This window comes from Vipera ursinii (genome assembly GCF_947247035.1).
Source record: "Vipera ursinii genome assembly, chromosome: Z".
NCBI lineage: Eukaryota > Metazoa > Chordata > Lepidosauria > Squamata > Viperidae > Vipera > Vipera ursinii.
Window position 1 is genome coordinate 106,168,540 of NC_139517.1, and position 17,939 is coordinate 106,186,478.

General features: G+C 41.2%; 1 protein-coding gene across 1 annotated transcript in view; it reads left to right on the plus strand.

The window, feature by feature from the left end:
- Positions 1-17,939, plus strand: part of DBF4 (DBF4-CDC7 kinase regulatory subunit) — a gene marked incomplete at both ends in the record, with an annotated part of 40,660 nt that overhangs the window by 15,422 nt on the left and 7,299 nt on the right. The window contains 3 exons of the mRNA XM_083376395.1: positions 4,093-4,135; positions 14,004-14,135; positions 16,480-16,591. Coding sequence (XP_083232521.1) covers positions 4,093-4,135; positions 14,004-14,135; positions 16,480-16,591 — 287 coding nt within the window. The remainder of the gene's footprint in view (positions 1-4,092; positions 4,136-14,003; positions 14,136-16,479; positions 16,592-17,939) is intronic.

Consider the following 17,939-nt stretch of genomic DNA (forward strand, 5'->3'; position numbering starts at 1 on the left):
TATGTGGAGGTTTTGAAAGAGGTGAGGTGTCTGCTAGGTGCTACTGCCAGCAGAGAAAAGAGGTGCATTGTTAAGATAGGAAAGATGCTAGGAAAGAGTATAACGTTGCTGTTGTTGTACATCTTGGCACGAATGACCTATCTAAAAAATATGTTCTTTCTGTACAGAATGATTTCCAGAGCTTGGGACAGTAACTTAGCAGAATAGCCTGTAGTCTTCCTTTATCAGAGGTTTTACCTATATATAAGAAGCAAAAAGAAAAGGCCAACATACAGTAGTGGCCAAAATTGTGGAAACCTTTCGGGAAAAGTGTACAGTAGAAATGCTACCTTTGGTTAAGTTTACACCAATTTTTCTTCTAATTTCTTTATAACTGTAGCCTTGTTCACTTAATAATACTATTTTACATTGCTTTCTGGGCAACCAGTGAACTTTTCACCATTACTTTAATTTTATTACAGTTTACAAGCTCACTAAATGAAAAAAAAAACCCAACCAGGTTGATAGCGATCACATAACACACTGACAAATGTCTTCCTCTCAGCTTCAATACTGAATAATAACTGAATCCTACTGTGATCTGATTGGCTAATTGCCAAAATAAGATGACACCTGATTGGCTCTCTAAACATTCATGCTCATTGGCTACAATGAGATGACGGAAAGCTTCCTGATATCAACCTAAGCAAGTTGTGCTTCCTTTTTCTGATTATTTGGTTATAACTTTTCATAGAATACAGTACAGATAAGTGAACAAACTATGCTGCATTACGTTCTTGATTAAAGTATCTTTCCATTGATATATAATTTTATGGTACTACTCCAAAAAAAAGTGGTGTTATTAGCCATCAAACCTCAAAAATACACTTCTCCCAAAAGATTTCCACAATTTTGGCCACTACTGTATAGTGGAGTTTAATGTGAGAGGTGTAAGTTTTGGTTATGTTTGTCATGATGTTTGCAGCTGGTCTGATAAAAAGCTGTACAAAAGAGATGGTTTTCATCCATCAAAGAAAAATACTGAATTACTTAGTAATTTCAGTTTTTCTGGAGGGTTTTTCTTAATAATGGACACAGAGAGTTAATTGATACAAAACATTTTTGTCCCCAGCAATCTAAAACCAACAGGGTCATCTGTGTTTTTAACAAAGAGGTTTGTGCAGTTAAGAATATCAACCTAGCTATCAAAGAAAATCAACTTTTGATAGTATGTGCCATACTATGTGCACTAATTAAACAGGTCACAAGGAAAAAGGGGGACTCAGACATAAAACATGTTATGTAGAAAGCAAGCACAGGGTTAGTTAAAAAGGACCAAAATGTCTACACCAACACACAGTATAAGGAATAAACAGAATGAACTAGTAATTCAAGTACATGAGGGGAGATATTATATTGTTGCCAATACAGAAATTTAGTGGGATGAAACGCATCAATGGAATATACAACTATAGGGATTTAAATTGTTTAAAAGACATAGCTACATCTCTACATAAATAAGCAGAACAGTGATGAAAACCATCTTGAATACATTTGAGTCAATATAAAAAGAAAAATAATGACATTGTCATAGGTGTATATTACAGATCACCCAACCAAACAGGAAACAAATTAATTTTTTGCAAGTCAGTTAACTAAGGTATGTAGGAAGCACATCACAAGAGTAATGGGGGGACTTTAACTATCCCAACATCAACTGGAAGACAAACTCTGCACCAAGTGGAAGATCTGACAAACCTAGCAAACAACTTTGTCTCTCAAAAGCTAGAGAAGGGAACTAGGGGGTCAGTCATATTGAACTTAATTTTCAATAACAGAGATGAAATGAGAGATGGTGTTGAATGTACAAAAACTTTGAGCGGAAATGATCATGCAATATTGGAATTGAACATTACAGCCACAGGAAATAGAACAAAGTCAAATTAGAGTCTTGTACTTTAAGAACTGATTCCAATACACTTAGAGAGAGCTTGGGAAGGATTCCAGGGATGAGAATCCTCAAGGGGAAAACAACCCAAGAAGGTTGGGAAATTTTGAAAAGAGAAATTATAAAAGCCTAGTCTAGCACAATTCCAGAGTCTAATGCTGGTAAAGTTTGAGGGCAAGAGAAGAAGGGGACGACAGAGAATGAGGTGGCTGGATGGAGTCACTGAAGCAGTAGGCGTGAGCTTAAATGGACTCCAGAAGATGGTAGAGGACAGGAAGGCCTGGGTCGGACACGACTTCACAACTAACAACAACAAAGCACAGTTCCAATGAAGAAGAAAAATAACAGAATTCAAAAAGAAACGAGCATGGCAGCACAAAGGGCTGTTTGATAAATTGAAAAACAAAAAGGACAAGTATAAAAAATGGAAATAGGGGCACATAACTAAGGCAGAATATCAGCAAATAGCCGAGCCTTCAAACATGAAGTTAGAAAAGCTAAGGCTCAAAATGAATTAAGGCTTGCGATGAAAGTCAAAAATAACAAAAAAGCTTCTTTCAACATGTAAAAAGCAAGAAAAAAAAAGAAACTAATAGAAGAAAATGCCAAGGAGATGACAAATAATGGAGAAAGCAGAACTGCTTAACTCATTTTTGCATCTATCTTTATACAAAGGGGGGGGGGGAAACAGTCCAACCTATCAAAACAGTATTGTACAAAAAACAGATTAGGAATACGAGCTAAAATAGGCAGGAAAATGGGAAGAAAGTACCTGTGCGCTACAGACAAGTTCAAATCACCAGGATCAATGGATTACAAGCCAAAATTCTGAAGGAACTGGCATATCTTTCAAAGATCCTGGAATATCGGGGAACTGTCAGAGAACTGGAAAAGGGCTGATATAGTTTCCATCTTCAAAAAACGGAAAAAAAGGTATCTATTAGCCTGACATCAATATTTGGAAGATACTGGAAAAGATAATCTAGCAACAAATCTGTGAACATCTAAAGGCAAACAGAGTCATAACAACAGTCAACATGGGCTTGTCAAAAACAGATTATGCTAGACAAATTTAATTGAATTCTTTGACAAAGTAACTAAATTAGTGGACCAGAAAAATGCTGTGGATATAATTTACTTGGACTTCAGTAAGGCATTTGACAAAGTTGACCACAACCTACTACTTGATAAGATAGAAAAAGTTAGATGAGAGCATAGAGGGGAAACTCATCAAATTTGCACATGATACCAAACTGGCAGGAATAGCCAACACTCCAGAAGATAGGCTTAAGATACAGGAGGATCTTGACAGACTTGAACATTGGGTTGTATCTAACAAAATGAAATTCAATGGTAAAAAGGAAGGTTCTACATTTAGGCAAGAAAAACCAAATGCACAGGTATAGTATAGGTAGTACCTAGCTCAAAAATAGTAACTGGAGTCGTGGACAGTCACATAAATATGAGCCAGCAGTATGCTGCAGCTGCCAAAAAACCCCAGTGCAATCCTATGCTGCATTATCAGAGAGATAGAATCCAGATCACGTGAAGTGTTAATATATTTAATAATACCACACTTGGAATACTTAATCCAGTTTTGTTCGCTGTGATATGAAAAAAGATGTTGAAACTCTAGTAATAGAGTACAGAAAAGAGCAACAAAGATGGTTAGGAGACTGAAGGCTAAAACATGAAGAACGGTTGCAGGAACTGGGTATGTCTAGCTTAATGAAAAGAAGGAGTAGTGGGTGATATGACAGCATTGTTCCAATATCTAAGGGGCTGCCACAAAGAAGAGGGAGTCAAGCAGGACAAGAAGCAATGGATGGAAACTAATCAAGGAAAAAAGCAACCTAGAACTATGGAGAAATTTCCTGACACAACAATCAGTGAAATGACTTGCCTCCAGAAGTTGGGTTGCTCCAACACTAGAGGTTTTTAAGAAGCGATTGGTCAACCTTTTTTCTAAAATGGTACAGGGTTTCCTGCCTGAGCAGGGGTTTGCACTAGACCTCCAAGGTCCCTTCCAACTCTGTTAGTCTGTCATATAAAGTTCATGCCCTGAGATAGATAGATTAGATAGATGGACAGACATCTACATACACACACACACACACACACCCTGATAAATATTTATATAATTTGGTTTAAATTCTTTTACATAGGTAAACTGAAAAATCCTTTTCTGAAGGTAGAGGATAGAAAGTGGTAAGTGCTATTTTTAGATGAATTAAAATCCTACTCCCATGTTCTTTGGCTTTGTTGACTTTATTTTATGCAATGATAATTATCAATTATTATAATCAAGTTTAATTTTTTGTTTAATTCATGGTTAATCATATTTTTTATGGACTGTTGCAGATTAATTTAAAATTAACACAAATAACCTACGTTTTCACTTTAATCTGTTCACAGCTGTGAATTTTTGAATTGGCGTAAGAAAAATAGATAAGAATCCATCTTTATCTCTTTCACTTTTTTTCATTTAAGGAACCTTGTAGATTGGTCTACAAGATGATGCAATTGCCTAAATGTTAATGAGTTAAGAAGTAACTTAAGAACATGTGCTTCATAAGCTACTATGCTACGTTTGTTCTCAGGCGTATTTTAATTTATTGACATAGTTATACTCAGTGCTTTTTTTCTAAAAAAAAAGGTGCTGGAACTCAGAGGTGCTGTCACTGGGAGTGATGCCGGTGTCTTGCTACGGCGTCACTGCCCGTCCTTTGCACCCCCGCCCCTGCAGCTCGGAGTCACATGCCGCGGGGATTCCCCTCCCCACAGCTGCCGTGGGGATTCCCCTCCCTGCAGTTGCCATTCCGCGGTCCATGGTGAGCCACCACCCAGAGCTGCTCTGAACCCTGACCCAGAGCTGTGTTCCTCGTGGCAGTGGTCTCCAGCGCCAAACAGCTGATGGCCTCCGGCACCAGCACTTGTTCACTTACTGCCCCGTCACTTCCAAATGCAGTAAGTGAGTGAGCGAGGAAGTGGCATTTGGAAGCGTTTGGAAGCGATGGGGAAGTAAGTGAGTGAGTGAATGAGCAAATGGTGTTTGGAAACGTCGGGGCAGTAAGTGAGTGTGTGAATGAGCAAATGGCGTTTGGAAGCAACGGGGCAGTAAGTGAGTAAGTGAATGAGCAAATGGTGTTTGGAAGCGATGTGGGGCAGTAAGTGAGTGAGTGAGCAAGAGGCCTTTGAAAGAGACGGAGTGAGTGGGGGAGAGACTGAACAAGGTGCCTTTGAAAGAGACGGAGGAGTGAATGAGAGCAACTGGAGGCTTTTGTGAGCAAAATGTGAGTAAGTGGGGAGGGCTTTTGTGAGCGAAGGGTGAGGGAAAAAGGGAAAAGTGAGGGGGAGAAGGGGAAAAAAAGGCATTGACTTTTGACTTCCTCTGTTACAGTAGAAGGAAGCATTAACATTGAACCTCAACTTTTTGCTTTTCTATAATATTATAAACTAGCCATTTCTATAACAATAAATGAATCTAACCAATGAAACCCAAAATACAGTTGCAAGAAAAAGTATGTGAACCCTTTGGGATTACGTGGAGTTTTGCATGAATTGGACATAAAATGCGCTCTAAACATCATGTAAGTCACAACAATAGAAAAACACAGTCTGCTTAAAATAATACTACACAAACATTAGCTGTTGTCATGTTTTAATTGAACATAAGATGGAAACATTCACAGTGCAGGGTGGAAAAAGTATGTGAACCTTTGGACTTAATAACTGGTTGACCCTCCTTTGGCAGCAATAACCTCAACCAAACGTTTCCTGTAGTTGCAGATCAGACCTGCACAATGATCTGGAGTAATTTTGGACCACTCCTCTTCACAAAACTCTTTCAGTGTAGCTGTTCTGAACCAGCCCTCTTCTGGCCTTGTAGTAAGGCAAACCCCTATTCAGAAAGAAGAGACTGGAGAGCGTCCAAGGCTAAAAGGCATCTGCCAAGATTTATTACTTAATTAACAAAAACACTAGAGCTTGTCTCCTCAAGCGGAAGAGTTGCTTTCAGCAACCAGCCCCTCCCCAAACACTCCTTTTATTGAGAGCTCAGGGCGTGGTCTCCCTGTGCCTCCTCCCGAGGAGTCCCACAGCCTTTCTTTGTTTGTTCCTGCTCGACTGCCTCCTGCGTCGGGCGTCCTTGAACAGGGCCAGCTGTGGGTCATCATCCTCCGCACTATCGGGCTCACGCAGCTGAGAAGAGGTCCCCGGCTGAGGGCTCTGCAAAGCCTCCAAACCATCATCAGCCGGTTCGTCTCCCTCCTCCCCCTCATCTGAGTCATCCGATACATCGGAGCCGGCTGTCGGACCCACAGGCTGGCCCTGAGTCACAACAGTAGCATTATTCTTGGGATGTCTGGTGTGAATCGCTCTCTTAAGGTCATGCCACAGCATTTCAATCGGGTTGAGGTCAGGACTCTGACTGGGCCACTCCAGAAGGCGTATTCTGTTCTGTTGAAGCCATTGTTTTGTTGAATTACTTGTATGCTTTGGGTCATTGTCCTGTTGCATCACCCATCCTCTGCGGAGCTTCAGTTGGCAGACAGATGGTCGTACGTTTTCCTGCAAAATGTTCTGATAAACTCTGGAATTCATTTTCCCATCAATGACAACAATCCGTCCAGGCCCTGAGGCAGCAAAGCAGCCCCAAACCATGATGCTCCCTCCGCCATATTTTACTGTGGGGATGAGGTTTTGATGTTGGTGTGCTGTGCCTTTTTTTCTCCACACATAGTGTTGTGTGTTTTCCCCAAACAACTCAATTTTGGTTTCATCTGTCCACAGTATATTTTGCCAGTAGTGCTGTGGAACATCCAGGTGCTCTTTTGCAAACTTCAAACGTGCTGCAATATTTTTTTTGAACAGCAATGGCTTCCTCCGTGGTGTCCTCCCATGTACTCCATTCTTGTTTAATGTTTTCCTTATTGTAGATGTGTCAACAAAAATGTTAGCATGTGCCAGAGATTTCTGTAGGTCTTTAGCTGACACTTTAGGATTCTTCTTTACCTCATTAAGCATTATGCGCTGTGCTCTTGCAGTCATTTTTACAGGACGACCACGCCTAGGGAGAGTAGCAACAGTGCTAAACTTTCTCCATTTGTAGACAGTCTGTCTTACCGTGGACACATGAATATGAATGCTTTTGGAGATACTTTTGTAACCCTTTCCAGCTTCATGCAAGTCAACAATTCTTGATCGTAGGTCTTCTGAGAGCTCTTTTCTGCGAGGCATGGTTCACATTAGACAGTGCTTCTTGAGACTAGTAAACCCAAAACAGGTGTGTGTTTTTAAAGGGCAAGACAGCTGTCAGCAACACATCCAATATCATCACACTGATTGGAGTCAAGGTTGGCTCATTCCTGGCTCCAATTAGCTCTTGGAGAAGTCATTAGGCTAGGGGTTCACATACTTTTCCCACCCTGCACTGTGAATGTTTCCATCTTATGTTCAATTAAAACATGACAACAGCTAATGTTTGTGTAGTATTATTTTAAGCAGACTGTTTTTCTATTGTGACTTAAATGACGTTTAGAGCGCATTTTATGTCCAAGTCATGCAAAACTCCACGTAATCCCAAAGTGTTCACATACTTTTTCTTGCAACTGTACCCCCCCCTTTTTTAGTCATCAAGTTTTTGACATCTTGTTAAGCACTAGTGGTGCTTGAATATTGTCATGTCCTAAAAGTGGTACAATTTCTGGAAAGGTTGAAAAGCCCTGATGTAAATGCAGCCTAAATTGTTTATTGCCATCCTATTTGCAAATAATATCTTACTTAGCTAGTTGAGATGGTGTAGTTGGACAGCAGGGAGGGGTGCAAAGTTCCTGCCTTCGCTGCAGACAACTTGCCTGTGCAACGTTTGCCGGCCAGGTCTTTTGGCGCGCTCAGCAGCAATTCCTATTGGCTTTCGAAAGCCAATAGGCCAGGCATAGGCAACCTTGGCTCTTTTATAACTCATGGACTTCAACTCCCAGAAGATGTTACATAACATAACATCAACTGGAAGATGTTAAACTACTCTTCTGTTTCTTTCCTTCCCAAAAATTGTGTTAATGAGTCCTCTCTAAGCTCTGCTAATCAGCTTGTCCTGAATTGTTTTGCCACAAAACAGAATGGTTTCAAAGTTGCAGTTGAGACAGCCCATCTCATTTTAGATATATCACATATAATTGAAGATTGTAATTAGTTGCGTGTGCACGTTCAGCAAGTGTGATGTATTTGTGCTGGCATTGCTAGGCCTCTTTCCAACTAGAAAAATTTGTAACAAACATTGGAATTCTCAAGGCCATGTTTGGTATTTCGCAGCAATCTGTTACTGGAAGGAAAAAGCAATCCCTGCTTCGTTACTGATCCCAGAGAAGCATTTGAATGTATGCAGGTATCCTTAGGGTGCCATAGTTATGGATGAGAAATATTGGTTGCAAAGTTGGCATTTCTGGACGTAATACAGATATTTTGGACTTATTTTTGTTTCTTTGCATGTTTGATATTTTTAAAAAGGCATATGCTACTGACTACGCTTATGCACATATGTAACATCTTTTGCTAGGATACATGACCATTGCTTGTCCAGAATGTGAAAAGTGAAAGATTGTGATTAAACAAAATTTTAATGTACAGATAATACCACCAGAAATTATTTTAGCCTTTTTAATAAATGATGTTATTGATATTAGGCTCACCATGGAAAACATCATACCGTATATACTTGAGTATAAGCCGACTCGAGTATAAGCCGAGACCCCCAATTTCACCCCCAAAAACTGGAAAAAGTTATTGACTCGAGTATAAGCCGATCCGCCGTTCTGCAAGCCTCTGCCGCCAGCAGAGGCTCGATCCGCCATTTTGCAAGCCTGAATACACAGGAATACCCTGTGTGGCCGCGGCTCTCGGGGAAGCCCTGGCTGTCCGCTTCCTCGCTCCACGCTGCCATTCGGGGCCCGCGCGTTCCCCGGGCAAATCGCGGCGCCCAGCAGGCGAGGAAACACGCCCGCTCCAGTCGCCCCCCCTTCCCTCAGGAGACGCGAAGCAAGTGACCGCCCGGAGCTTACCGAGGACTTGCGCGCGGCCGAGGCTTCGGTGCTTCCAGGATCACGCACACCTCTCCCAAGCCGCCGCCGTCCGGAGACCTGCCGAAGTTTGGGGAGGTGCGCGCGCACCTCCCCAAACCTCCCCAAACGTCGGCAGGTCTCCAGACCTCCGCGCCCTGCCTGCCTGCTTCTTTCCGCAGCGGAAAGAAGCAGGCAGGCAGGGCGCGGAGGAATGGAGACCTGCCGACGTTTGGGGAGGTTTGGGCGCCTCCTCAAACCTCCCCAAACGTCGGCAGGTCTCCGTTCCTCCGCGCAGACCTGCCGACGTTTGGGGAGGTTTGGGCACCTCCCCAAACGTCGGCAGGTCTCTGTTCCTCCTGCCAACGTTTGGGGAGGTTTGGGCGCCTCCCCAAACCTCCCCAAACGTCGGCAGGTCTCCGTTCCTCCGCGCAGACCTGCCGACGTTTGGGGAGGTTTGGGCACCTCCCCAAACCTCCCCAAACGTCGGCAGGTCTCCGTTCCTCCTGCCAATGTTTGGGGAGGTTTGGGCGCCTCCCCAAACCTCCCCAAACGTCGGCAGGTCTCCGTTCCTCCGCGCAGACCTGCCGACGTTTGGGGAGGTTTGGGCGCCTCCCCAAACCTCCCCAAACGTTGGCAGGTCTCCGTTCCTCCTACCGATGTTTGGGGAGGTTTGGGCGCCTCCCCAAACCTCCCCAAACGTCGGCAGGTCTCCGTTCCTCCGCGCAGACCTGCCGACGTTTGGGGAGGTTTGGGCGCCTCCCCAAACGTCGGCAGGTCTCCGTTCCTCCTGCCGACGTTTGGGGAGGTTTGGGCGCCTCCCCAAACCTCCCCAAACGTCGGCAGGTCTCCGTTCCTCCGCGCAGACCTGCCGACGTTTGGGGAGGTTTGGGCGCCTCCCCAAACCTCCCCAAACGTCGGCAGGTCTCCGTTCCTCCGCACAGACCTGCCGACGTTTGGGGAGGTTTGGGCGCCTCCCCAAACCTCGGCAGGTCTCCGTTCCTCCTGCCGACGTTTGGGGAGGTTTGGGCGCCTCCCCAAACCTCCCCAAACGTCGGCAGGTCTCCGTTCCTCCGCGCAGACCTGCCGACGTTTGGGGAGGCGCCCAAACCTCCCCAAACGTCGGCAGGTCTGCGCGGAGGAACGGAGACCTGCCGACGTTTGGGGAGGTTTGGGGAGGCGCCCAAACCTCCCCAAACGTCGGCAGGAGGAACGGAGACCTGCCGACGTTTGGGGAGGTTTGGGGAGGCGCCCAAACCTCCCCAAACGTCGGCAGGTCTGCGCGGAGGAACGGAGACCTGTCGACGTTTCGGGAGGCGCCCAAACCTCCCCAAACGTCGGCAGGAGGAACAGAGACCTGCCGACATTTGGGGAGGTTTGGGGAGGCGCCCAAACCTCCCCAAACGTCGGCAGGTCTGCGTGGAGGAACGGAGACCTGCCGACGTTTGGGGAGGTTTGGGGAGGCGCCCAAACCTCCCCAAACATCGGCAGGAGGAACGGAGACCTGCCGACGTTTGGGGAGGCGCCCAAACCTCCCCAAACGTCGGCAGGTCTGCGCGGAGGAACGGAGACCTGCCGACGTTTGGGGAGGTTTGGGGAGGCGCCCAAACCTCCCCAAACGTCGGCAGGAGGAACGGAGACCTGCCGACGTTTGGGGAGGCGCCCAAACCTCCCCAAACGTCAGCAGGTCTCCGTTCCTCCGCGCCCTGCCTGCCTGCTTCTTTCCGCTGCGGAAAGAAGCAGGCAGGCAAGGCGCGGAGGTCCGGAGACCTGCCAACGTTTGGGGAGGTTTGGGGAGGTGCGCGCGCACCTCCCCAAACCTCCCCAAACTTCGGCAGGTCTGCGGACGGCGGTGGCTTGGGAGAGGTGCGCGCGATCCCGGAAGCACCAAAGCCTCGGCCGCGCACAAGTCCTCGGTAAGTTTTTTTGTTGACTGGAGTATAAGCCGAAGTGGAATTTTTTCAGCCCAAAAAGTGGGCTGAAAAATTCGGCTTATACTCAAGTATATACGGTATATTGTTATGTATATACTAGGTTAATTATTTAAAGACTGAAGTGCAACATAACTAGATTCTAAATAATCTATTTTTCAAAACACACAACAATCCAAACAGTAAAAGTAAAGTCCAAATTAAGAATATTTCATTCTTAAGAATTGTTTAATTTAAAGCGGTTTAGTTGTAATAGATGGTTATAGATTCAAAATAGCTTTCAAGAGTGTACACAAGATACTATTTTTTCTAGCATCAGCTAAATTAGACATTACATTGAGAAAAATGTTTCTCATTTCTTTCTTGTTACCTTTATTGATTTCATTGCAGAGATGTTAACATAGGAAATAGATTGTTTTGTTATCTAATTTGACCTTCCAAAAGACAGAAGCAGATAAAAAATATGAGGTTCTTTCCTGTTGGCTTTTTTGAATTAGCTGTTTTAGATTCTAAAAGTTTAGTTCCTAAAGAAGTAACCTTGTAAATAATTTTAATATCCTCCTCTAGTGCAGGGTAGGCAACCTTGGCTCTTTTATTACTCAAGGAGTTCAACTCCCAGAATTCCTGAACCAGCATTGCTCAGCTTGGAAACCTCTCTCTTTCCCCTCAGCATGGCTGGCTCAGCGTTTCTAGGAGTTAAAGTCCACAAGTCATAAAAAAAGAGCCAAGATTGCGTACTCATGCAATAGGCTTTCGAAAGCCAATAGAGGGAGCTTTTTTTTTTTGGCAAAAAAAAGGTGCCAGAACACTGTTCTGAGCGTTCTATGAGGAAGAAAAGCCCTGGTTATACTAGATTGATTTTTATTTATTTATTTATTTACTTACTTACTTACTTACTTACTTACTTACTTACTTACTTACTTACTTACTTATTTATTAATCTACTCTATTCTCTGTTATCTTAGAAAGTCTGTTCATAATTAGCTCTTTGAGGAATTTGTAACTTTTATCTACAGGGAGTGCAGAATTATTAGGCAAGTTGTATTTTTGAGGATTAATTTTATTATTGAACAACAACCATGTTCTCAATGAACCCAAAAAACTCATTAATATCAAAGCTGAATATTTTTGGAAGTAGTTTTTAGTTTGTTTTTAGTTATAGCTATTTTAGGGGGATATCTGTGTGTGCAGGTGACTATTACTGTGCATAATTATTAGGCAACTTAACAAAAAACAAATATATACCCATTTCAATTATTTATTTTTACCAGTGAAACCAATATAACATCTCAACATTCACAAATATACATTTCTGACATTCAAAAACATAACAAAAACAAATCAGTGACCAATATAGCCACCTTTCTTTGCAAGGACACTCAAAAGCCTGCCATCCATGGATTCTGTCAGTGTTTTGATCTGTTCACCATCAACATTGCGTGCAGCAGCAACCACAGCCTCCCAGACACTGTTCAGAGAGGTGTACTGTTTTCCCTCCTTGTAAATCTCACATTTGATGATGGACCACAGGTTCTCAATGGGGTTCAGATCAGGTGAACAAGGAGGCCATGTCATTAGATTTCCTTCTTTTATACCCTTTCTTGCCAGCCACGCTGTGGAGTACTTGGACGCGTGTGATGGAGCATTGTCCTGCATGAAAATCATGTTTTTCTTGAAGGATGCAGACTTCTTCCTGTACCACTGCTTGAAGAAGGTGTCTTCCAGAAACTGGCAGTAGGACTGGGAGTTGAGCTTGACTCCATCCTCAACCCGAAAAGGCCCCACAAGCTCATCTTTGATGATACCAGCCCAAACCAGTACTCCACCTCCACCTTGCTGGCGTCTGAGTCGGACTGGAGCTCTCTGCCCTTTACCAATCCAGCCACGGGCCCATCCATCTGGCCCATCAAGACTCACTCTCATTTCATCAGTCCATAAAACCTTAGAAAAATCAGTCTTGAGATATTTCTTGGCCCAGTCTTGACGTTTCAGCTTGTGTGTCTTGTTCAGTGGTGGTCGTCTTTCAGCCTTTCTTACCTTGGCCATGTCTCTGAGTATTGCACACCTTGTGCTTTTGGGCACTCCAGTGATGTTGCAGCTCTGAAATATGGCCAAACTGGTGGCAAGTGGCATCTTGGCAGCTGCACGCTTGACTTTTCTCAGTTCATGGGCAGTTATTTTGCGCCTTGGTTTCTCCACACGCTTCTTGCGACCCTGTTGACTATTTTGAATGAAACGCTTGGTTGTTCGATGATCACGCTTCAGAAGCTTTGCAATTTTAAGAGTGCTGCATCCCTCTGCAAGATATCTCACTATTTTTGACTTTTCTGAGCCTGTCAAGTCCTTCTTTTGACCCATTTTGCCAAAGGAAAGGAAGTTGCCTAATAATTATGCACACCTGATACAGGGTGTTGATGTCATTAGACCACACCCCTTCTCATTACAGAGATGCACATCACCTAATATGCTTAATTGGTAGTAGGCTTTCGAGCCTATACAGCTTGGAGTAAGACAACATGCATAAAGAGGATGATGTGGTCAAAATACTCATTTGCCTAATAATTCTGCACTCCCTGTAGTACTTGCCTTTTCTGGTCATCTACATGCTAAGAAAATATGCAATAGGGCAAATATAATAGTCATACTGGATAGTAAATGAAATCTTAAGATAAGAAATTGTTGGCATAATTGCCCACATTATATGCTTCCTGCTAGAAATAAAAGTGGTAATTAAGGGAATACCTAATTAACCTTGCTAAATCCTAAATGTGCCTATAGTCTAGAACAGAATGATATAAACAACATATTAATGTTTCCACACTTTTCTTGTTTCATTTTATTCTAAAGTAATGTTTTTCAAACTTAGTAACTTTAGCAGCATAGTGGCTGGGGAATACTGAGAGTTGAAATAGCAAAAGTACTTAGACTTATATACTGCCCCATAGTGCTTTACAGCACACCACTTAAAATTGACAAGTTTGAAAAATACAGATGTAAAGTGACTATTTATTGAATAAAATAATATTTCAAGGAAAACAAACATATGTAAAAGACATATTTTGTAATGAATTATTTCTTTTTTTTAAATAGTCGCTATAGACCATTTTACCTTCAACTGTCCAGCTTTCCTGTTGTCAACTATTCTAATCCAAGACCTTGCAGTCCATTTGATGTAGAAAAGAAAAATGCTTATGGCCAGAAGCAAATTCACAATAAACAAAGGTAACAGAAGATAAACAAGATGAGAATACAATGGTGAATGACAAAATTTAGTTACATAAAAATATATGAAAGCACGTCTGAGATTTTGCTACAGAATTGAAGACCAGCCTATGGCTTGCTCTATAATTTTTTAATTTAACAATCGTACCTCAAACTTACCAGGGGGACTCACTGTGAACCTTCATCACTAAATAGCTGATATGGTTGGCTATTATCTCAAAATATCTGGATAGATCTTGCATAGAAAATTATATCTGGTTTCTCTTATTGTAGTCATAAAATTCTACGTGAATGAAAAAAATATTTTTAGAATAGCTTATTTTATACTGCACTCTATTTTAGATGTGCAGCCATTCTATGTTATCTTATTTTGCTGTAAAAACCTTTCCATATAATAGATTTCTTTTAAGCAATTATATGTCATTTTTTCCCCATAAATTTGCACACTAATTATCCATTAGACTCTAACCCTAAATTATACAAGTGATCCTCACTTACCAACTACAATTGGAACTAACAACTCTGTTGCTAAACGATGTGGTTGCAAAATGAAATCACATGACTGTGTCTGACTTAAAACATTGGTTACAGTAATTAAGCAAATCATAGGTAAAGGTAAAGGTTCCCCCGCACATGCGTGCTAGTCGTTTCCGACTCTAGGGGCCGGTGCTCATCTCTTTCAAAGCCGAAGAGCCAGCGTTTGTCCGAGGACGTCTCTGTGGTCATGTGGCCGGCATGACTAGACGCCAAAGGTGCACGGAACGCTGTTACCTTCCCACCGTAGTGGTCCCTATTTTTCTACTTGCATTTTTTTACGTGCTTTCGAACTGCTAGGTTGGCAGAAGCTGGGACGAGTAACAGGCGCTCACTCTGCTACGCGGCACTCAGGATTCGACCCGCCAAACTGCCGACCTTCTGATCGACAAGCTCAGCGTCCTAACCCACTGAGCCACTGCGTCCCTTTTAAGCAAATCATAATGCATTTTTTAATGTCACATGGGCTGTTACTCGTGACTTCCTGTCCCTTTAACTTTGCTTATCAGAAGCTGGCTATGAAGATCACAAATGGCAATCATGTGACCTCAGGATGCTGCCAAGCACCTACCTGAATTGTGATCATGTGATTATGGGGATGCTGCAATGACTGCAACTTTTTAGTCACACATAACTTCAACAGTCACTGAATGAGTGTTCAGTAAGCAAGGACTACTTGTATGATTTTGATTAAGTAGCAAACTGCATTAAATGTTTCAGTTTTGCAAAAGCATTTTAACCTTAGAAATAAAGTAATATATGATGTAATCCTTAGTTATCAAATGTTATTCATAGATGAAAAAATATGTCCCATTTTAAAGGGGTTGATAAATACTTTTCCTCTTAAGGCAGAAATTTATTTTACCTACTGACAGGTGGTGCTATAGACTAGTTTACATATTTAATATCTTTTTTCTATTTTGAAACTAGAAATTAGATACTGTTTTTTTAATTGAAGTAGATTCATTAATAGTCAATATGGTAGGGGAATATGCTTTGCATATTTGCTATAGAATTATGATAGACTTGTGTATATCCTATGTTAGAGTAATGAAGAGAACAGAAGTGTTCTTTTTATCTGTATGTGCAACATGCATTGAGGTATTCTATATCATATTGTAATTTTATGTATTAATGTTCAATACTGAACGTTAAAATAGTTTTCTAAGTAACTATTCTGGGCAGAGGTTTTGTGATTTTAGATCAGAAATGTTATTCTACTTGGACAGATACATACTAAGCAGGATTACAATTATTTTTAAACATATTAAGTATTTAAATCTTGTATTCTCCTTGGTGGAGCAGTGGGCTAATGCCTCCTTCAGTAACACCAGCTGCCTGCAATTAGTGCAGGTTCGCATCCCACCAGGCTCAAGGTTGACTCTGCCTTCCATCCTTCCGAGGTAGGTAAAATGAGGACCCAGATTGTTGGGGGCAATAAGCTGACTTTGTAATAATGCCGCTTGGGGGCCCCCGAAAGCCCTAATAATAAGCAGGCATATACATAGAATGAAGGCTATTGCTAAGCACATTAATTTGTGCTTTAGATTGTAAGCTGCCCTGAGTCTTCGGAGAAGGGCGGGATATAAATGGGATTAAAATTAAATTAAAAATTAAATTCTCCTCACGGTTAGGATTTATATTCCTCTTTATCCTTTACATTGAAAATGAATATGACAATGTGTCATAATGGGATTGGATTCATGGTAGGCTACTAAAACTGGTCAGAACTTCCTGTTGGCATGTCTTACATAATATAACTTGTTCCTGTTGGCATGTCTTACATAATATAAATTTCTCTTGACAATAGAAATCTTGCAAATAGTGATAGAGAAAAACGCACAGTTCAGCTTCCTCCAAAGCATAAAAGGAGAAAAGGATATTGTGAATGCTGCATGAAGAAATATGAAGATCTTCATGCGGTATGTATATCTTATCTATGTTATTTATCTAAGATGGATATTGTTAAATTCTAATATACCAATCTGCTATATTGCATTTTGTTTTGAAACAGGTTTTTTTTTAATAATTTTATATCATGTTCCTACAGAGAAATCAATTACACAGCATATTTTTCTGAAAGTTGACTCCTGTCTAAAGAAAAAGTAGTTAGAACAAATATATAAACATAAAAAATATATAAATATATATAAAAAATATATTCATTGCTTAGGTTTTCTATCTTGTGAACTACAACTGAAATCAGTCCTGAAGATTCATATATTTTCAAGAATATGATATGCTTATATATTATAATATGCCTACCAAACACTGCTCATAATTGTTTGCAAAATAAGAACTTCATTCATAAAAGTAACTGATCTTTTCTCTTATTACATTGCATATATCAAATACTCCCATACTTAAAACTCCACAGAAATAATATATGTATACACCTTCCTCTTTAAAGCAGAAAGATTGGGTTAAAAAAGTGGTAGAAAAGGGGAAAAAGTATAGTAAAACTGGATGGAAATGAGATAAGGAGAAGAGAAACAATTGATAATTAGACATTACAAAAAGTTAATATTCATGAGACAAGCAGACCCATTTAAGACATAAACAATATTCAGACCCATCCAAGCTCTGAAATTATTTGCATTGCTCACCCATTTGCTTGTTTTTAAAAGAAACTTCTAATTTCCTCTTGCAAAACCTATAGGTCATTTGGGGGAAAAACTTCCTGATAAATGTAATATATGTTTTAATGAAATTACTTCTGCCTCATTTTTGACATAAATGCATTCAGCATTCTAAATAAAATGTAATTAATGTTTGCAAAATTATGTTAATTTTCACTGAGATTCACTTATTTCCATACATATTGAGTACATATTGAGTACATATTGAGTACATATTGAGTACATATTTAGCAATGATAAGATAAGATAATCTATTTTCATTTTTTACTGTGGGCACAATAGCACACATCGAAAATGAAAATTAGTTACCCGCTCTCAAAGTGAAACACATACATGACACCTAAAACATACTACATACAACATCACCTCTACATATACATAACAATAAAATATTAAATAATATCAATAATTTAATAAGTAATAATTTAATAATATATAATAAATTATGGAAGCATTATAAGGTAAGTGTGTGTATACATCATCTTTTTTTAACAACATGGATCAAAAGACTTGTCAACATCTGTGAGACGTATGTGCATGTACACACACACACACACACACACACACACACACACACACACACACATTCAAGTCAGTGTTGACTCCTGGCAGCTGCCTAGACAAGTCCCTG